Source organism: Cupressus sempervirens, chromosome 2, assembly GCF_028749045.1.
Source record: "Cupressus sempervirens isolate cs-2001-9-10 chromosome 2, ASM2874904v1, whole genome shotgun sequence".
NCBI classification, from domain to species: Eukaryota; Viridiplantae; Streptophyta; class Pinopsida; order Cupressales; family Cupressaceae; genus Cupressus; species Cupressus sempervirens.
In genome coordinates this window covers 551,429,412-551,452,875 of record NC_143119.1, presented here as the reverse complement: position 1 = coordinate 551,452,875, position 23,464 = coordinate 551,429,412, and the positions used below count along the sequence as shown (strand labels likewise).

Genomic DNA, 23,464 nt, shown 5'->3' with positions numbered 1-23,464 from the left:
TTACTCCATTCTATAGGTTGACTATTGTTGAAAATAAATAGGACTCCTATTACTTTTCTATTTCACTTTCAAAAAAATTGAAAAAAATGTGCAATTTGAATCAACTCTTAAATATATAATCTGCACTATCAATTTGAAATCTTTCTTTTAAGTTTACATCTTTTTTAATTTGTCTTTTCTTAAAAAAACTATTAGCATACCCCTTCAACCTCTTTCTAAACAAGTGCTAGTAATAATTACAAAAGATTTGAGAGCTTCACAAAATTAATTGCATTTTAATGCCAATGCCAAACCTTCCTCTAGACATCTTGTGTCTTCCACTGCTACTAAATTTATTAGTATGAAATGCCATGCTAACTAATTCTATAAGAAATTTCCTTAAATTATAAAAATACGCAAGTTCAAAATATGTATTAAAGACATCCACACAATTTAACATAAACTATGAAGATGAAAGGAGGGAGGATCAAAGAAGCCTGGACAAAACAATTAGCCGGGTTTGGCACTTGCTGAATTCAAAAAAATTGTGCAGTCCCTTTGTTCGAGGGTCATGCACTAATAGATCCATGTTCAAAGCTTTCATGCGTTACACATTATCCTAAACTACTCCAGGCTTGCAACGTGCAAAACAGTAAAACAATTCGAGATCACCAATCCGCCATATTCTGAAAATGATTTTTTCGCTTCCCGCCTCAGTCATGGATTGTTCCCTCGATTCCTTCAATCCATGTAATGCATTTAGTAGACAAAACACTTCATTTTCCAATCTTTTCAAGTCGCTACCAAATTCCCACGGTTTAGAGTGTTCTAAAGAACCCATTAATCTGGGCAAATCCAAACACTTTATTTCAGAACTGTTTCCAATACATGCCGCACATAGGTCATCAAATCTTCACTTAGTTAACACCCTTTCGAAGTATATCAATTGTCGGTCATCGAGTGGGAGCCCAGCGTCTGCAGAGAAGGTATTGAGTATCTCCTTACGCTTAGGGTTATTTGGCTATTGCATTATCGGAAAGTAATATATGCGCATTTATTTGACTCAATTCAATTATTGGCGGAGATTCATTGCTATTGAAATTATTTTAAATGCAAGCACAAATAACAACTGGAAAAATCTGGGAGTTTCTAGGGTTTCCGTGGGGTTACCAGTGGAAAAAAATCAATGCTTGTTAAGATAAGGTCTTCATGGGCTTCTTTAATTAGGTTTCTTCTTATTCTTTTTGGATTTGATCCGGAAATAAGGTAGAGAGCGAAGACAGCATTGATGTATCAAATACTTAAAGGTTCTTTTGTGCTACGTGATACCAGTGATTTGTAATTATTAGCAGAACAAACAAGGAAAAATGTCACTAGTGAACCCGACTGCTCGTTGAGTTATTTTGAGAAATAACTTCACCGGCCAAATAACATAAATGTTGAAAATTCTAGTTTTTAGTTTAATTTGAAAAGCAATAGCCATTAGTGTCTGGATCTAAAACCATTTGCATTTCATTGAATTTCAGCGACAACCCTTGGTAAATTTCGGAAGAGAGCTAGCACAGAAAATTAACGAAGGCAAGCTTTGTTTGAGCAGCGCTATATTTAATGCAATGAGGCCGAGGCACCAAATGATGCCTTGCTTTGGCAGTGTTTCTGCCAGTGCAGGGGAACCTTTGGAGGCCAAACACATGTTCCAGGTTGCTTTGAGTCAACAGTATGTGGCAAAGAGGCTTCGGGGAGTTTATATCTATACAGTCTGTAACATCAACAATGAATTTGTTCTTGTTTCGGATCCCAATAGTCAAAAGTCACTTGGGCTTCTGTGTTTCAGAAAAGAGGATGCAAATGCGATCCTGGCACAGGTTTGCTACTGCTTTATTTCTCTTTTTAATAATTTTACATTGTATGTAAATGTACATGTTTATAGACTAGCTTGCTTCTCCAATTGTGTTGTATATGCGGAGTGTATTTGTAATCATAGAGCAAGAGTTTTCTCACCATAAAATAATCCAGTGTGTTCTACTTTTTCTTATAGCCCAAAAATGCAGTGGAAGTCCTCAACTGATGAAATTTTCAATGATGTCACAGGTTCCTGAATACAGCATTACTTATATCATGACTAGTTAGAGAAAGGAAATTTAACATAACGATAAATGCAATTTGGGCTAAGGTTAAACAGTCATAAACTAGAATAAAATATGTTAGATCAAATGCATACAGAGTGCTAGTATATTAGGAAAATGCAGCTATACAAGCTAATGTCCTGATAGTTAAAATAGAGAAACTAATAACAAAACACTAATATTGAAGATAGGAGATCTCCACAATCCATGAAGTATGCAGTTGTCTTTCTGGGCCAAGATTGTGTATAAATTTTTTTTTAACCATCAACCCTTTCGGAGTGTAAGAACGATCCATCATCAACATGTGAGAATGTAAGACTGATCCATCATCATGATATTCTTACACTCTCATATCCTGATGATGGATCATGGAGTATGATCGAAACATTGATGGTTAAAAAAATTTATACACAATCTTGGTCCAGAAAGATAACTGCATAAAACACTAATAGGCAACTGATTGAGGCATAACATGTTACCTTTTATGAAGATAAGCTGAACAGGAAATGGATATGGCTTACAATTACAGATATTATCTAATATCACTACCCCTTGCCTCTTCTCCTCTCCCAGCCTAATGGCTAAACCAGATACAATTCCAAATTTATCTGACAAGTTAATTTCTGTAAAGTAGTCTAGTCATATTGTCTGCAGTCTGCTTCTTTGTAGGACAATAATGGAGACCTTCATTGTCGACCAACTGGAAAATGTAATGGTGATGAGCACCAACATGTTTGGTTTTGGCATGATAGACTGGACTCTTCAATGCCTGGAGAAGTCACTAATAACCCCAAAAAGATGAAGACCGTGAAGTGGGGCAAAGCTGGAGATGGATCAATATTTATTGCAACCACATTACCTGCTTTACAAACAACTGCCATATAGTTTACTTCAATGGAAGATAAGGGAATTGTATGTTTTAACTTTCTCTGTCATGCAACCACTCCCAATCCAATAATAATGATATATCCAATTGTAGAGTGAGGAATATCAACTGATCCGAAAACATAGGAGTCAATACACCAGATGGCAGATGTTTGATCCCTTTATTAAGAGGATCAAACTTAATATTCCACATGAAGATTCAAGTAAAAGGTAAAAAGTAAAAAGTTAAATGCTTAATTTGATTCATGCTTACAGGTGATCCTTATTTCTTGAAAGCTGATTCGCAAACTTGGCTTGATGAGTGTGATCATCCTCATCCATATTGTTTAGGGTGGTTGAAGCAAGGAGCGGATGAGATAATGACCATTTTGTTGGTGTTTTATTTTGATGTTAACAGTGCTAAAACTACTAAGCGACAAAAGGCTTAGTACCTAGATATCAGTACATACACAACTTAAAGAATAGCCAATTCTCATTATCACTTGCATATGCAAAGTATTAGGGCCCAACTCCAACAAAACCTTAGACGGTTTTCTACTCTTTTGGCTCTGTAAAACCAGGGCGGGTGCACCCGGGGATGGTTCAAAGATGGAATAATTGTATGAGAATTATTCTTAGTTTCATTTTGATTCTCATCTCTAAATCCTCAAAAAATATAGGTAAATAACTGATAACACATCCCTTGAATAGATATGGCCAAGAAATCTTCTATAGCTCTGCAGATGTTTCCAACAACAATGGCTAAATGAAGCTAAAACAATCCATGCAGGCAAGTGCTGGCCAACTTTGAAAATCTTACAGGAAAGATAAATGAAAATTGATTTTATGATGTATTTTGAAAAAGACTAGTTATAATATACTTCTCCTTTGGGCTGAAATACTTTCGATCAGTGCCTAATCCATTGGGAATTCATAGTCAAGTAAATTCTTAGATCTAATTTGTTGCCTTGCAACGAATTTTCATCAGCAATTCTTACCAGAATTTATCATTCAAAAATCCTTATTAACACCCAAGCAACCTCATCACATTCATCAAAGCCTTTACTTAATCCTTTGAATTAACAGCAATAACAAATGGATGTACAGTCTTACTAAATTGCAATCAATTGCATAAGCTTTTACTCACACAACATCAAGGTAGCTCAGTATTAAAAAGGAGACAAAATTCAGAGAAGAACAGATATGGGGACAGTTCATAATTTGTATTCATTTCCTTTGAAAATGGTATATCCTTTACAAAAGACCCGGAAAAACCTTCAGAGAAGAAGCACAGTTCTTTCTACATTCATCCATATCTCAGAAATTTTGACAGAAAAAGTATACTATAAATTTTTTTCCCAAAATGTTTGGACCAAAAATAGAACTAAGCATAATACTTAGTGAAAACCAAATTCGGACCCTTCTTTAGCCTTGGGATCTCACTTAAATAATGTGAGATGCAACAAGCTTCAGGCTACAGTAGGTGACAGGTGTCCTCCTTTTAAAAAACAAAAAACTAGAATAACAGAAAGGTTGATTACAATAGCACTTCTTGGCGGGTCCCTTTCTGTTATGCCTCTTGGTTGTTATGATCTGCTCTCGCAATCATTCCTCATCTTCAGAGTACATACCCATAAGGTCTGCAAGTGATGTATCATCTTCTGTTACATGCAAAATCACTTTAACCTGGGGATTTTCTATATCATCATTGCTGACTACAAGAGTAACTATTACTCTTACATCTTCCTCGTCATCGTCCCCTGACATCTGTTCACTAAACTGATCTTTCCATCTGTTGAAAGTATCATCATCTAGCCAATCAAAACTTAGGGTTTCTCTTTGTACCTTTATTAAAGAATTGGCATTTTCTTCTAAATCATCGAATTCTTTTCTTATATCAGCATAATACAATTGTATTTTTACCAGCTCTTCATTTGTCTTTGCCCAAAACCAATAGCCAGTCTCACTGATGATGTTTGTTATTCTGTTATCGAATAATTCATCCATTTCCTTTTTCCATTTGTCCTTTTCCTTTACTGTATCAACAGATTCTAAGGCACAAGGAAATAGGGTGAATTTTTTAGCAAGATATCTTGAAAAACAGAGTATCAATTTCCTCTGTAAAGAATCTCTTTTATTTTCAAAATTATCTAATTGATTCAATAAATCAAAAATCCTCTCAACCTGATGATAAGGCATTTGAACTGCAGATATACAAATAATTGTAACATCATTATTTCTCTGTCTCCACTTCTGTGCCAGAGAATCTAATCCATTCTTTTCTTTATTTAATTCATCCATGAGGGTTACAATCCTTGTCAACTGATCATAAAAATTTGACCATTGTATTTTATCCCTCAAGTATGTCACACCCTGCCTCCATTTCTCTTCCTGCTGATTTCTAAATTCTATTTGCCACTCATGTAATTTGGTTTTTTCTGCTTCAAATTCCTCTGCAGTATAGAATTGGGGTCTTTCAGGGGTGTCAGGTATCTCAATAATAGGGGTTAATACCACAGGTGACTGTGGGGGATATGCAATTCTTAATGTACTGGATTCTCCCACTTTTCTCTTTCCAAGTACCTTTTCTAATTGAGATACCCTGTTTTCTAACTCAATTCTCCTTTTTACCTCTTGATTATAGGCTTCCACCACTACTTCATATTTATTATGCATATCAGTCATTTCCCTCTCTTCTCTTTCTGCAGTAGCCAGGGCAAATTTAGAATAATCCACATTCATGTGGGCTGCCTGTACATTTGAAGTGTCAGCAACTCTTCTTACAATGATACTCCCTGTCAATCCTGAATCATCAGGCTGTGATGAAGCAATTCTGGATCCTCTTCTCAGGGACCACATAACAAGGGCAGCTTGATCATTGCTGAACGCTGTACCCAAGAATTCCTCTTTATTTGGATCCTGGAGCCCTAAATTATTTGAAACAGAATTAAAAACTAATGCGTTAGCAATGTCCCAATTGGGCAATAATAAAACATTAGCATTTTTTACCATCTGTCTTCCCTCATCAGGGGTAATATTTTGGAACTCTTGAACCATTTGTTCCTTTATTAAATTTTGAATGGAGGTCTCATCCATTTCTGGATGTTCTGCTCTCATATTATTGCACCTTTGCTCAAAAATGTGCATGTTTACTCTCCACGCAAACTGATGGAAAGCCCTAGATCTTACAAAATTGTTATCAGACAAAAAATGCTGACTGGCTTGTTCCAAAACAGGGTCCAATTCCCTTCCTCTGAAATCTGCTGTAGTTAATTCAAAACTTGGTACAAGGGGTTCCTGAGGGTTCCCTTCATCAATCTCTACTTGTGTAACAAAAATTTCTCCTTGTGACCCCATTTGTTCAAATTGCTCATTGGTGAGCTGTTCTTCCTCAATTCTTGTTGGGGTTTGAGAAGGTGAGCCACTTTCATCAGGGGATTCTTCCTCCCTTATTATTCTCCTTCGTTTAGGGGAAGGTTCAGGGGGTCTTTCTTCTAGGACAGTGCTGGTGGATTCACTTATCTGTTTTTCTTTATGCACAACGGGCACCTGCTGTCGGACAATAGTATATCCTGTTTTCTTCCGTACCACCAGTGGACCTATTCCAATGTTGGGGGTGAAACCCAATTTTCTCATAATTTCTCTGGCTTTATCTGGAAAAGAATTAATAAAATGCTGTTTCTTCTCATTCATTACTTCCATTATCTCAGAGAAATTACTCATGAGCTTATGTATTTTATCTGCATAGTTTGCAGCATTACTAAGAGGACTGAAATCTTTGTCAAAACAATTAATGAATTCCAAAACTTTTGAATAGACTCTCCATTTTTCTTTCTTTATTTCTTGCTCATGGAGAGAGTATTCATTTCTTATTATATCTTCAGGAAAATAGAATTCATGCTGAAATGGACGAAGCTTGATTCTCAATCTAAGGGCAGAGTTAAAGAAACCTTCTGTATCACAAAAACGAGAGTGAGACACTGCCATTTTATATTGATCCAAAATTTTATGGAGGAAGACCCACCCTTCTTTAGTTATCACAAACTGGTGGGCTATAGTACAAGTAGGAAAAATTGATCCTGTCCCCCTTTTGTGCAAAAAGGCCTCCTCCACTCCTCCCAACTGCCACAAAAATTCAGCTATCCCTACCTTCAAGGGTACCTGATAGGGTAACACATGGGGTGTTCCTTTGAAACCATAGACCCTGATGACCATTGAGACTGAATATGGGATAATATCTCCCCAATTATGTGAAACTTTCAGATTATGGGTTTTGTCCATAGGCCTGACAAGGTGCATTAATGCCTTAGGGATTCTGGGATTATCACTCAATATGAGGCACCTTAGTTTGGAGGCAAAGTGCCTATCAAATCTAACGAAGCTAGCATTTTCTGCTTCCCAGGTCATGTCTGCACTCCATAATTGGACTGGCAGTGCTTCCCCTTCTTGTTCTCTATTTAAAACCATTTCTTTACCAAAATAAGTGGCCCCTTTAAAAAGAAACATATGCATCAGTAAGGAATACTGACCCCAAACCTTTTCCACCTTGCCCTGTGCAATCCCCACCAATCCATGATGGATCTCATTTGCCAAGTAAGATGCAAAATCAAAAATTATTTCCACACCAAAAGAAGAGATTTGGGTGATCATATACATGAAGCTCACCGGAATAAAGTCTTCTTCGCCCTCTCTGAAGACTCTGCACAGGGTCCTATATATCTCCACTGCCCTGGCATTAAAACATGATTTCTTGAAGGGCTCTTTAGAAGATGATGTTATGGTTGGGAGGCCTCCAATCCGGCCTATGTGGGCTTTCAGTGCACCCTGTCTAACTACATCCCTCTTGGATATATATTCTTTTTCTAAATCTATCAGATTAATGGGCACATGATACATGGTGAGGGGTCCCAGACTGAAAACCTTCCTAATCTCCTCGGGACTGATGGTAACTAAAGCCTCACCATCTATTCTCCTCACTACCTTAGTGGCTTGGTCATAGTTTTTTGCTATGGCTTCAAGCAGGTCAAAATCCATGAACACGCTGGGGACAACAAGCTTCCCAAGATCAAAATTCCAAATATTGGCATGAGGGGCATATACCTTTCTCTCTGCAAACCATTTTTTGAATAAACTCAAACCAGTTTGAGCAGTTTGAGCATCCCGGACCCAATTACCCTTATCATACAATCCATCAGCTACCCTGAGCCTAGGGTTGAGTGAGGTCAACCTCTTAACTTGCACCGTTTCTACAGTAAACTCAGGAAGTAACTCAAGCAAATCATCATGCACATTTCTATCCAGGTAGTTTACTGCTCCTGTAAATCCCTTCTTAGGAGGCATCTTGGGCTATCCTTTTTAAAACTTAAAAGCTCACGAAGATGATGGCAGTTTTACTTACTTGAATTCTGTCTCAGTTCTCCTTAGTATTCCTGCAAAATTTCAGCGAACAGATAACTTGACAATTTTTATCAACTTTGGCACGCTTTTCCTTCAGTAATAGCTTCTGCACAAGAATGGCTTCAAATCTTTTCTCGCGTGAAATGAAACTGATGCAATCTCTCTGTATTATACTCTGTTTTTTCTCACGGACGAAGCTTTCTTGTCTAATTAATACAGAGAGTGGCACTGCATTTTTTATTTAAAACTGCGCCGTCGATCTTCAAAGATCCTACGATCATGCGGTACAAAGAGAACAACTAGGAGTTATATTTGCCATGTCAGTTATTTTACCCAATGAGAGCTTGCCACGTACATAATTCTTTCTTTTGATGGCGCTTACATTTAGACCCACTGACGACGGAGAACACGTGTCAGCATGTCGCTACTTCGTTATGCATAAAGAACAAGCACCTTGCCATGACGAGGCGGCGACAACCGTTGATCGGATCAAAGAAATGATCGAAAGATACGCTGCATGACTTCTTAAGAAAGAAGGCGGCGGGCCCTACTCGCTATGTCGCTGTAATTATCTTCCTTGCAACTCTTCATAGCGAGGTAGCGAGCTCCGTTGATCTACTTCAAACTGACGTTCAAGATTTCTTGTACATTTAGTCAGATAGGTATTAATGAGAATCGGATCTCTGCATAGCTGGCACATGTCAAAATTTATCACAGTCATCGGTCATTACACGTCATCAAAGATCTTGCCGATCTTTTGCCATTTTACGGGGCATCGCTAACTCGCTAACGGTGAAGCACCTCAATTTTCCGATAGCGAGGTAGCGAGCTTCGGCACATTAAAGGATTCCGTGCCGGAAAATTCAAGGGGTACCCAGTAATTACTTCTGTCAATTAAAATTGATTCTGACAACAGTATTTATGACTGGTCATGCCACCTGGTGTAATTATGATACAAGCAAGATGCAATGTCATCATTTTTAGATTTTCACGTGGCCTTGCTACTTCGCTAACGGTGAAACACCTCAATTTTCCGATAGCGAGGTGGCGGAACTTCCGGAAAGATCAACATTTCGGCTCTGATGTCAGATATTCTAGTGGGTCCCTCTTCCCCTTTTTTATGGCGAATTGCAAAGTGTACCTGCACAATAAAGCATTTAATAAGCAAATCTTCGATCGCCGCACCTTCACTTCATGGTCCCACCGCTTAAAAACTCAACACTCGCTATCTCGCTATACTTAATGAGCATGCAACTTTCAATAGCGAGGTAACGCCAGCGGTAGATCTAATCGGATCTGACGGTTGGGACAAATAGGAAGAAAGGTAACCCGGGAGAAAGGAAAAGGAATACGAAAGCATATTCGCTTCTTTTGAAATTTGAAAATTTCGCGCCCGACCATTTATGAATAGGGATGAATATAGGGCTTATATGGCGAATATTTCTTATAGATGGTTTATCCAAAACCTTATACTTCACTTAGACATAGAACATCTGACTTTCCTATGGTTTAACTGAAAAATTTTTTACTGCAGAAAAAGTCAGACCAACAGGGTGGTTGAAGCAAGGAGCGGATGAGATAATGACCAAGCAAATCAAGTTACTATTTGGCTCATGCTGGAATTTAGAGATGAAGTTATGATAGATATACCTTTAGAGATGTTATTTTTAGAAGCCCCTATTTCTATGCTAGGGTGCAGTTTATTTTAGGAGGAGGAATAAGTATTGGCTTTGTTTGAATGAGAAACACTTTCACCTTGAACTCTTTGTCTGCAAGTCCAAGGTCTCTATGAGACACATTTCATGCATCAAGAAGCTGATTAATGCTAGTGTGAAGATTTTTCTTCCATTGTTGGGTGGGCATGAAGAACAAGGGAGAGCTGTGGTCAAAACAATGCAAGGCTGCATTCAAATATGGAACAACAAGAGGGTCAACAGGTGCAGCAAATTGTAGAGCCGTTTATTGGGCTCAAAGAGTTGCTCCCATATGGGGGTAATGCACACAACATTTGATTGTTAAATTTTGAGGCATGTCGGAATTGTTTGGCTTTCAGTTCTGATATTTTGGTTGGACCAGTTAAGAAGTTTAGACCTGTGAGCTTTGATTCATATCAGATTGTAGAACAATTGTCTTAGAAGGGTCTATGACTATATTGTTTGGGAAGAATTTTTATCAAATGTTGAGTCCTTGGGCCGTTGGAGACCAGAAGCATTCTTAGTGGGGAAGTGTGATTTGTAAATTGGATCAAAGCTGCTAGACAATGGCATCAAGAGTTGCCATTTCTAGTTATGAAGATTGTCTCACACCTCAGAATTGGGAGTTTGACTGTTTGGTGTGGTAGAATGCAGAAGGGATCATATTTGTGTAAGAGGAATGTTAGGCTGATTTAGATCATCTTAGAATGCCTTGAAACTGGATTGAAGTTGTCTAAAGCAATGTAAAAACAAGCTTGACTTCTTTGCCAGTTCTTCGGTGGCAAACACGAAAGCGTGGTGACTTTACCACTTCCATAATGATTGCAAAATTGCTTTCTAATGAAAGTGGTGAAATCATCCTAGTAGCAGCTCTTTTGAAGTTTCCTCTTTGTGAAAACACCAAATCTGTCATAGTGCGGACAATCCATGGTATTTTCATTTCAATTTGCCTTATTGATGTGTGAACTTTCATTTTTGGCATATGGGAGGTTTTAGGAAAGGCCTATATTGATTTTTAAGTGTTGTTGGAGTGGTTTGCTCTCATTGTAAGCTTTATTCTATGTTCATTTTTGCTGTTGTAAGAGCATAAGTGTTTTCAAGTTGCAGAGAATAGTGAAAAAATGCTCACTCTTGCTGGATTTTTTTCTCTTCATGGTTTCTCCATAGTAATTTCTTGACTCAATCTATATTTAGGCATTTCTTGCACGATTTACCTTTATATGCTAAATCACGAGGTTCGAATTCAAATTTGAGTTCGTCAATCATAAAATTCGGATGAAACTCGACAAAGGTAAAAATTCGAAAACAAAATCGACATTAAATTCCTTATAGATTTATTTGTTTTTAAATATAAGTAATATATCCACAAAATTGTCAATATAGATTGACATTGCTAAATAATTAAACTAAATAACTCAATATAAAATTAAATAACATAATATTATATTAAATAATAATATTATATTAATATCAGAAAATTCGAATGAAGTTCGAAAAGGGTAAAAGTTTGCTCAAATTTGGATTCAATGGATGAAATTCGATGTATCATTGACTTAGTTTGAATGCGTTTTGCAATTGATATGAACATAATAAATGTTATTTATTGATTTGAAGTGGTATTATAATGTTATTGAAGGTGTTTGTAGGGTTGAGAAAAATAGAAACCCATATTAGGTGAATGCCAGAAGAAAATATCCAGTGTTTTGTGATCAGGAATACCATTTGAAAACAAAAATTTGTGTTTGCATTCACATCTTAAACTATTTACAAATTGTACACTTGCTATACAATTATCTGGCATTCTCCCTTTGAATAGAAGACACCTCTGCTAGGTAGAGTTTTAATAAGCCACTTAGCCATAGTAATGTCCCCAACTAGGACTATACTTGTTTTACCCTAAAATTCCCATCTAGGATTTAGATTTGCACTTGGGAATTACAATCTATAACATTCCTTGTTGGATTATTTAGGAAAGGTAGGATGCTGAGAGGGGGGGGGCGGTGAATCAATATCCTCTAAAACTTTAAACCTTAAATAAAATTTGTCTTGCCCATGTCCTTTTCACAACTTGGTAACCATATAACATTAACCACAATACTTGTAAATGAAAACAACTTATCGAATTGAACTTGCACCAACCATGAAAACTTAAACTATAAAATCATCACACATAACACAAGTATTTGGTCACGCAAAAACCCTTGGTTAGGGGGATAACTGTGGTGGGGATGGTACACACAAATACATTAGTACTATTGTAAGAGGGTGCCTTGTTAGGGCTACAATGTTTTGTCACTTTTGGTGACTCACTCTACTAGGAGTAATACAAATAGATCTATTAGGATCTACCTTTTGCAAGGATTTTAAAACACTATGCTATTGTGTACTCGGTTAAGAGATTTACATAAAGACTGTTAAGTCTACCTTGTGAAAGGATTTAGCCTGCTACAATGGTTAGAAAATAACAGTAAATTGATCTTTAGAGTGCAACTTACTTTGCCAATCAGATCCCTCTTCTGCTCACTGATATATTCCATCAAGCAACTGATATAACCAATCCTTCCTTATGCTGCTTCAATCTCTGCTTTAACCCCTTCTCAACATAACAATAACAATAGCAGCAAATCTCATCTCAACAACAACTTTAAACTGTCCCTTGTAGTTCCTTAAATAGTTTTCTTTTGTCCCTTACAATCTTTGACCTTATTAGGGTTTACGAATTTGCTAGAATGTATCATAGATCGAAGTTAACGATCTAAAATAGTCCTTGTTCCATACTTCACACCTTTTTTTGGTTATTTCATTGGCCTTCTTTGCCTTGGAATTATAAACAAGTAATTCACTCTTACCAACAAATCGTTCCAAATCTTTTCAAATTTTTGTCTCGCTTTGTGTAAACCATTTCTCTTGCTCTACATGATCGTTACATAAACTTTTGCACCATTTCAAACATTTAAGTAACCTCTGTTCAACTCCATGTACACTTTGTTTTTGCTAGGTAAATATGCTATCACTCAATGTCCTTTGGACTGGGTTATGCTTGCAGTTGCTCAATGACCTCTGTGCTCGCTTAACATTCTTACTCAGTGTATGTTGGTGCTCGGTAAGACTTGACAACTTTATTCTTTACTCTTTCCTTGTGCTCGGGCAATGCACTGTAACTCGGTTAACCTTGTTCTTCTTTTCACTGTTACCGACTAATGTCTTCTTGCTTCATCTTTAATTGTCTGTCACTAATGGCAACATGAATGTGGCATATGTGTAACATTCCCTACTACGAGAGTGCTAATTAGTAATTACCAATGATTAACATATGTAACTACACATTTAAATATCACTGATCCATACTGCATACTTAAGCCCCAGTTTATCACTTTTCTCCTAATGAATAGCTTTGAGAAGGATCGGGATTAACTTTGTGTAGGGCGCTTGACACCAATCTCCAAGTAGGCTCCCTCAAGGTTTCAAGTTCCCATCCCTATCCCATCTTGGGAGTTTCCTCCTACATTGTGAGATTTTACTCTGCCTCTCCCTATACAACACCAACCTATCCTGTTAACATATCAGTGAGTGATTAAGGAATTGGCTATGTACATATTAATAATCTGATGCATTATGAATGTATATATACATATATAAAATATCGTATAACTGATATATAATTCTGATTTCCACCATTATAGAAAATTCAAAACATCTAAATGCTACAGCACAAATGCACACACATACATTAGACCATATGTCAGTTGAATATGATTTGATCCCCTTTCTGAGTGCTGCCAATATTCCTTCCTTTCTCTCATCCTTCTTTTTATCTCTCATGTACCTTTTTCGAAGGTTTTGTCATAAACAGGTTGCGGCTCTTCTTTAATAATAGTCACTCCATAATTATGATCACAACCTTGAGATAATCCAACCAAATCTTTATTATTCTTTTGACTAAGCATTATGATCATTAACTGAATTGCTTTCGTTGATGGATTGACCAACAACTCTAATATAATCGGTGATGTTTAGTCTCTAGCAACTTTAATAAATCAATTGCAAATCCTTATCATTGTATCTTTTCTTTTATTGCTTTTCTCCTCATTTTCTGATTTGCAATAGCTGATTTATATTTTTCTGCACACACATAGAATCACTCAAATATCTAAGGCTAGCATGTGTGGCAATCTCCATAATAATCACTACTTAATCCATACTTGCTTGACATATCCTTTCCCTCCCCATGCTTGTGTTAGTCGATCTCTAGATCATTGGTCTGCACAACATATCACATATTATCGAATTGTACTTAGCGATTGGGCACTTGCTGTCAATTTTTGGCTGTTAATTCAAGGTGATGATCTTCAATCAATCGCTCTAGAATTGCTTTATCATGTAATACTGCTGAGTCATCATATTTTTGACTATGTAAGTAGTTGACAGTAATATGAAATATCACAAAATTCTTGATAGATATACTTGCTTAGTATCACTCCTCTATTTTAGCAACACATTAGTTCTTCCGTAACTTGTATTATTATGCTGATCAGTAACCATCTATTTATTAATATTTTATATTGTGATTTATTATTATTTATTGATTTATTCCTATATTTTAACTTTATTATTATTTATTATTAAATCCTATTTCAAAATGGATAAATCATAATTAGGGTTTCAAACGGGGACATAACAGCCACCAATGTCAATTTCTTTTTCACTTTCTGCATATTGTTTAGATTGTGCAGACAGATTGGCTTGAAAATACACCCATGATGATCTCTTTTGCAGCATAAAAGAATTAGATTTTGGTGGAGATTTACCTTGTTAATATTAATTCAAGTTTAAAAATGTCCAATTTTCCTTTTGAATATTTTTAACTGTCATTAAATGCCTGTTGATGTATCTGACTTGTGTTTTTGGGTGGGTTATTGATTCTTTACATTGACATTTACAGCAGTGTATTTGGTTTTTTGCATGGAAGGGAATAGAAATTTAAAAGATTTTTTTTTAATTTACTATTTGAAAGAGGATTAAATGCCTGTTCAGTGTTGATATATCCATTTTAGCATTACATTAGGCCTACTGTACAATAACCACTTGTTTGTAATTGTTATCGAAAACAAGAATTTAGTATTAACTTTTTGCATCTTCGCGTAGCCTCTGGATTTTTTCGTTTTAGAAGAAGGCTCCTCCAGGCACATCAAGTTTTAGTATAGTGACCATTGTGAACATCGATCCCATATAATGCTTTTTGTTTAGGTTGTTAAGATACAGTTTGTCTGGAAAATGCACCCATGTGGCTTTTATTTTTGATCTAAGAAATACAGATTTTTGGTGGAGAGTTACTTGGTTTACTCCAAGCCCAGAAATTGCCAGATTTTTCATTAGCAGATGCTACATTTTATTGATTATTTGTACTTGTGTTTTTGGCCCTGTTTGATTCATTTTGGTGACACTTAAAGCACGGTTTTGGTTGATGTAAGTGTCCTTTGCAAGTTCACCCAAGGGCCTTAATCACAAATGCTGATTTTATTGTACCATTCCATCTTTCTGATGTACTATTTATTTGCACCACTCTTTTGAATTTCTCACCTTACTGCCTCTTCCTTGAACTCAATACTGCATTTAATTAACTTGTTTTGGGACAAGGTTTTGAAGTTTTAGAAATTTAACTAAAACTCAAAGGTTGCTGTTCAGAAAAAGAGAAACTGGGAAAAATTACTACTGTGACCAAAGCTTGAGAACTTGAAACCCACTCACTGAGCTGCTGCAAGGATGCTTCTGGATTATTAGCTCCTTTATACCTTGCTAAGCCTTTTTCAGATTTCTTTTACCAACTCTTTCCATGGTGCCTATCTTACCAGTAAACTCTGAACGTTTGCAATATGAATGTTTTTTAAATAGCATTTTCTCTATAAAATATGTGCCTGGATTTGTAACTCTGTATAAAGTTCGCTCATAATTTTATATGATTATTCAGGTACAGCGACAACCTGGGCTAGGTCGAGGAGCGAAAGTTGTGCCTCTTTCGCTTGACAAGGTAATAAACTGCAACGAGGAAGTGCATTCACAGTTTACACATAATTAAGACAGTTTGTCTTTTTTTGATGTATTTTAACAATCTTTTGTTCTATTAAGTCTAATATAAACAGCGTCAGTTCCAAGCCTGTAGCAGTTTATAGTTTACTAGTATTACAAAACCATATTGACTCCTTATCAGGAGGAGAGCTTACGGGCTGCTCATGCTAAAGCAATTTTAACAAATTTTTACTGGAAAATCATAAAGTAAATAAGTCAGTTAGTAAATATCACCCACGTCATTTCACATGAGTGGCTATATGTATTTTACTTAATGGTTTGTCTATTCAGTAGACTATGACAACCTATTACAAGTTATGAGGGAAGAGTTTGTGTTTATATCATTTTTGTGTTTAATATATGAAAGTTATTGGGCTTATATATATATATATATATATATATATATATATATATATATATATATATATATATATATATATATATATATATATATATAGGTAGACACACACACACACATAGGTTCAATTAAGTTCCTTTTCTCTTAAACTTTGAAATTGTTAGTTATCTTTTCAGCTATGTTTCACTCAATCTCCTGTTCTTGGGGTGCAAATGGTGAATGGGGAAATGTGTTAACATGAAAATGGATGCTATATGAACCCTATATTCTCAAGCACAAAACTCTTTGAAGATTAAAATATCATTGTAACCAGGAATGAAAAAGATGAGGAACATGGGTAACGAAGGTCCTGGCAGAACATAAACTTTTCAGTACTTCTTCACTGTAAATTTAGAAACCTGGAGCACTAATGAGAATGGCTCCCAGAGCTGATCAGATCCATTTTTTTAGTTTCTTCCAATTTCTCCAATTTGGTCCAAACCTCACAATTCCTGCTATATTTCGAATGATTTTTCTCAAAAACTTCAGATTTTCAATGCTTTTGGACCTGCAGAATGAACTATTTTTTGATCCTGATAACTATGTTTATGAGAATATAAAACGTTTAGATGCTTAAGTCCTTTTCTAGATAATAGTGCAAAAAATTGAGGTAATAACAATTGTCTGCAAACATATCTCTTCACATTGTTAAGAAATTTAATTTGCATCTTTAAGTGCAACAAAAAATGGAATTCATCTGTGGCAATTTTTCTCTTCAAGTATAGCTTCTTTAAAATAAAAACAACCCAAAATTTGACATTATGCACCGGCAATTTACAAGCTTTATGCTGAATTTTGAGGTAGTCTTACATTTATTCTAAATGATATGTAAATTTGTATTTATTTCTTTTCTCTATCAGGTAAAATGCTAAAACGGTTTTTTAACATTGGGCAATGGGTTTTATGCTTTTTGATTTATACTAAAGCCTATAACTGCATGCTTATACTTAAAGTTAAAAATAGAGATTGAGCAAGATAAAGTGCACACATAGTTGATAATGTTAACATGTAAGCATGAATGATATGGTTAAGTTCAATATAGGACTTGGCATGTCATGTCCCCACCATGAAGAATACCTAAATAGACACATTTATCAGAAAATCATCTTATTCATAAGACCTCAATATTTTCTGAAAATTCTGATCCATGAAATTAATGTGTCAAGATAATAATTCTACATTGGCATGAGTTCTTGTGGTATGATGATAGCCAGGAGCATGTTTATCAAGGGGTGATCACCCCAAATACAGCCTCAGGGTTAATGAAAAGACACAAGTATTAAACATTTTGCAACTCTAGTTATCAAAAGCAGCGGTTATCGATAAGGAGACACCACCCATGGAAGGAAGGGATGTGATCTTCAGAAAGATATGACTAGCGCTGCAAGGGAGAGATATATATACCGAAGATCAGCATTCAAGGAAGACCACCAAACAAAATCATATTTGATTTACAGTGGTCATACTTACTCTCAGAAACTGAATATTATGACTATAATCTGGTATGGAGTATCAATTCTTATTGTAGACAGCATAGTGGATCCTATTTATAATTTCTTATAAAGAATGTAAATGTAATATAAATTTTGGTATTATTATGTGATCTTTTATGTAAGGAATATAGGGAATATTGTGAACTCTTTATATGTTTGCTTTAATCAATCATGGTAGGGATATTAGGGGAATATAAATAGGGGAAACTACTATGATAGTAGATAAACTTCTATTATTAGTTAATGGTTATTTGTTTGTAATCTATTGCAAATATTAATTTTTTTTAAATATTTAGTTTGCTGTGGATAATTGTTAGTTTTCTTTTATCTAGAATAGAAAGTTTCTATTCTTTACGATCATTTCCTAAGGAAACATCATCATTCCATTCTTTTGTATATGTAGACCTCTTGGTCTCTATTAATAACAAGCAAGTATTTTACCAATTACTTCGTAATATGGTGTTAGAGCCAATACTTCAAATTTTTTCGAAATTATCTGCTAATTTTTTTTTGAAATTATTTCTAAGGATTTCTCTACAGTTCGTCTAGGGTTTCCATTTTTTTTCTCGAGAAATTCATCTGTGCACACTTGAGTTACGGCTAGGATTTAAGGATTTGCAAATCGCGTCCATACAAAAACGAAGGTCATTTTTCTTGCTCGCGACTGGTAAAAATCGTGCCTTTTCTCTGCAAAAATCACATCCTTTTTCTCTTGTGGGTCTGATCGACCACCATAGTTTGCTCATTTTATTCTCAGGTTGCGTGACCTCTCATGGCATTTTTTTTGTGTTTGAGCTCGCGTCAAGCTTCTTTCTTCCTTCGATTTAAGCTTTTTTCTGTGCTTTTTCCTACCACAAACATCGCCCCCTCCATACAGTCCTTGATGTCTCTGCAATCCGTCGACTTTTGGTTCAGTTTTGCAACCATTCATTTGTCTAAATCCACCTTTATTTAAAGCTTGCTTTGCAACTGGTAGGCTTTTGCTTGAAACCCTAAATTTTGAGGTCAATTTTTATTTTTTTGATTATAGGGTTTTGGTAGGTTTTTTGAGAGCTCAATTGGGTTGTCATTCGATTTTTTGGGTGCCTTGATTTTTGTGCCTCAATTTTTGAGCCAGCGGATCCATAAATTGACAACATATTCTTTTTAGGTTTTTCGAGCTCTCTTTTGGGTACCCCTTCAAATATTTTGGGTCTTCCATGATGGAAATATGGTCATTGATGTCAAAGATGAACAGATTGTAAATGTAAACCAAAGTAATGAGAATCGAAATTAGATCGAAATCGGCAAGGCCGAATCGAATCTTGAATCGGCTCGAATCTTGAATCGGCTATGAATCGCTCGTGAATTGGCTATGAATCGACAAATTTCAAAAATCCCTTTAAATTTAGAGATTTTAACAATATAAAACTTATTTCATGCACCCTTTATTGAATATAATTTAAACACACTATAACATCATCAAATAGAAGTTAAAACTTAACATACATAAACATGGAACATAAATGATAAATCCATCACATACATAACTATATTACATGTAAAATGTAAATTGTAGGCTAGCTGAAGTAAATAGAAATCATATGATTCAAATCATAGAATGTATGTAAGATGAAGATCTATAAGACATCAAATCATTAATGTATGTAAGAATCTAAGATGAAGATCCATGAAACATATGTCTATTAGTATCAATATCTGTAAACAAAATGAAAAAAACAAGGCTCCAACTCAAGCCTCATCATCATCCTCAAGCTCGGTTGCAGCCTCAGCATCAGCCTCTAAGTATCCAGTCTGCCTACTAGAAAGGCGTCTAAGGTAGGTCCTAGAGGACTGCCGAGCCATATCCCCTGCATGTAAGATGGGCTCACGAACATCGCTACAACTTGTGTCTATGCATGTGCGTGTTCGTCTACTAGTGCCTGAATGTGCTCTAGCTGCCTCCTTTGCCATGGCCATAGCCTTAGCCTCTATATCCACTTGGTCAACCCACTCACGGTCTTCCTTAGTGAAGACTGGATCCACAGCCTCAGTGAGCCACTCTGATTCTGGATCAATCTCCTCCAAAATGTTCGGAGAGAAGTCAGCGCCCAAAATTTTTCTGATCCTAAGATGAAGGTTGTAATGAACAAAGACAAGATCATTCAACCTCTGCACAGTCCATCTATTTCTCCTCTTCGAGTGGATGTGCTCGAACATGGACTAGCTGCGCTCACATCCAAAAGTGTTGCTTGGCTGACTTAGAATATGGATGACAATTTTTTGAAGTTTTGGGGTTGTGGGCCCAAACATTTGCCACCATCTATCTGAAATAAGGGAAAACAAAAACAATTAGTCTTATTTACAAGTTTAAAATTATATAATCAATAATTAAAATCTAAAATGCACAACTTATAAGTCATAAACTTCAAATTCATGAATATATTATTTAATTTTTACTTGGTTGTATTGTTGTTCAAACATCTATGGCCATCCTGCCAGAGAAAAGTGGCCCTTCTTTATTATTGAACTTGTCGAGCTTATGATTGCAGCTACGCTATCCTCATCACTACTCAACCTCTGGATTACTGTATATAAGCTAGTGAGAACCTCCTCATCCGCCTTGGAGTCAAGACGGAAATGAAATGCCGTATTCAAAAAGTAAGTTGTTGCATGGATGGGTTGGTGGAGCTGATTCTGCCATCTATCAATGATATCCCAAATAGGGGCATACTTCTCTTGCACTCCTGCATACTGAACTCTAATGGTCTCATTGGCCCTATCCATGCTCTCATATATGTAGCCCATAGAGGGCTTCTCCCCATCAGCAGTTCGTAGGAGAGATACAAGGGGCTCAGTGACCTACATATAAAGTTAAACGAAAATTTGAGTCAAAACTTAAATATAAAATAATATAACTTGAAGTAAAACTAAATCATTAAACAATTAAATATTAAATATTAAATATTAAATACTAAATAGTAAACTGTAAAATACTAAATGTTAAATTGCAATAAATTTACCTTAAGGATTTCTTTAGTAGGTTTTCAAAAACTATCATCATCAAATATGCAATTCACCACATCTACCCTTGCAGTGGTCGTAGCATAGGAAGATGAGATCCACTCCCACCCAACAAACATGAGCCTCAAATTGTCTCTTGATGTCAACAAGGACTGCAGTGTGATGAAATTCGAAGCAAATCTCGTGATGCCTGGATGAGCTAACTCCTTGCCTCCTGCGTACTTTCTCATTGTGCTAAGGACAAATGAATGATTATAAATAAACTTGCGTATATTTTTTGCCTTTTCGACACATGACTTGACCCACTCAAGCTTGCTAATTTCCTCCAACATGAGGTCAATGCAGTGTGCTGCACAAGGGGACCAAAATATGGTGGGGTGCCTCTCCATCAAAAATTTACCTACAACAATTTTAAGTTAATTAAAAATTCAAACATGTTAGTACTTAGGAAATTTGGAATTAGAAAAAGTTCAAATTTCAAATAAATTTATTTTCAAAACTTGAAAAGTTAAAAGTTTACCTACAACAACATAACTTGTTACATTATCCGTCACCACTTGCACCACATGTTGTTCCCCCACCTCTGCGATGACTTTCTCAATAACCTCCAATAAGTATGTGGCGTTTTTTATATGAGTGGAAGCATCAATGGATTTAAGAAACATGGTATATCTTACAAAACAACGAATTATAATGGATCATCAACAAATTAGCAATCAACAAATCAAAATTTGAAATATTCAATCATGATTCACAATTATGTATGTAGGAAAGTAGAATGATCAATCACCTCCATAGGATACAAGAAAACTGAGGAGTGTTCTATTTCTCCTATCCATCCAACCATCAGTTATGATGGTGCAACCCTTTTCGATCCACTCTTTTCAGTTCTCCTCAAGCTCAACCCTCATATCCTTTACCATATCATCCAAGAGGTATCACTCAACTCAACCTGAGTTGGGGCTTTAAACCCCGAACCACAAATAACAACTACATCTATCATGTTTTGCCAATAAGGAGGCCTATCACAAATAGATTATGATTAGAAATTTAGATGTCAAATCATGATGTAAGCTTGTAAAGCGAATCTACGATTAATCAATGAATCATAAAACAAGTAGATATAATTCAAGTTTTACTTCTAAGTTTAACCTTAAAGAAAACAAAGAAAAAAAATCAATTACCTAGCTGCAACAAATGGAATATTGCAAAAGTACCAAAATTTGCAAATCTCTTTTCTGGCAACATCATGAATCTCCTTGTTCAAACCAGTGCCCTCAAGTGTGGGTTGTGAGCCAGGAGTGGGGGGCACAAAGTGACTATCCATTTTGTTTTCTGCACTCTAGGTTGCAATAGGTTGGAGTTGGACTTAGTCTCAGTATAAGACCGAGTAGCACTAGATTGCATGAGCATTAGAACTAGGACAAAAAGGAGGCCTGGAAGAACCCTCTCCAACACAACCTACGCATGCGAAAGCTGATGCAGATGCAGATGCGGCTATGGGAGCATGGGAGCCAATAGCCCTTGACCCTTCAAGTTGCATTTTCTTATTCAATTTCTCCTGTTCATGTGTTTCTAATGCCACTAAACAAGTGCATTTTGCCTCAGCAGTTTGTTGAGTGCAAATTGTAATATCATGTCCAGGTATAGCACCAATGTGGTATTTGAATCTATAAATACCTCCAGAATTTATTTCTTTACAAAACATACATTTCGTTTGAAATTTGTTTCTTCTAGGAAACTCTTCGGTATATTTCCAACATTCATCTTTTTTACCCATTGCGGAAAATGAAAGCAAAGGGCTGCTGCAATAAGAAAATTCATGTAAAATATCAAAGTTTGAAACTAATAAACAAAAGCTACAAAACAACAAACCTTAGTTTGCAATTTAGTAAAACTAAAAAACATTCAAGATTTGCAAATGAAAACTAAAAAAATTTAACAAAAAATGCATAATACATTAACATGCAAAAAAAATCAGCATTTACCTCTTGCAAATGAGTTGAGTGTTGATATTGACTCCTTAATGCTCCCAATGCAATTTATGGCCTCCCTAGATGGACTTCTGATATTTTTGGTGCTCTTCCTTCTTGCTGGTTGGAAACCTGTGGTTTTTCTTTTCTCCTCTCTTACTTTTCCTCTCTTCTACTCATGCTTAACAATTAGAAGGCCATTTAGGGTTAAAACAAAGAGGAAAGGCCAAAAAAAAAACAAAAAAAAAAGTGTTTTTATTAAAAAATGAAGTCAACTTTATGCCTTGCCACGCGGCCTATTCATGCGATTTTTTCCATGGATTGCATGAATTGGTGATTCATGGCAAAAAATCACCTCAGCCAATTCACGACTCCAAAAAAATTGCATGGCCTCAATCGAATTGCAAAACTGGCGATTTAGGCGATTTCAAGGAAATTCTGGGAACTATGATGTAAACACCATCAATGTCAA

At 35.9% G+C, this 23,464-nt stretch overlaps 1 protein-coding gene across 2 annotated transcripts in view; it reads left to right on the top strand.

Annotated features, from left to right (window-relative positions):
* The first annotated feature begins 415 nt into the window (after positions 1 to 415).
* LOC149573557 (protein TIC 22, chloroplastic-like) overlaps positions 416 to 23,464 on the top strand; it is a 202,027-nt gene continuing 178,978 nt past the window's right edge. Inside the window, exons 1-3 of one of the 2 annotated variants that reach the window (XM_089814527.1) lie at positions 416 to 965; positions 1,506 to 1,844; positions 16,029 to 16,088. In XM_089814527.1, coding sequence (XP_089670653.1) covers positions 672 to 965; positions 1,506 to 1,844; positions 16,029 to 16,088 — 693 coding nt within the window. In that variant the 5' untranslated portion in view covers positions 416 to 671. The remainder of the gene's footprint in view (positions 966 to 1,505; positions 1,845 to 16,028; positions 16,089 to 23,464) is intronic. The other variant, XM_089814528.1, reaches the window with a different exon arrangement.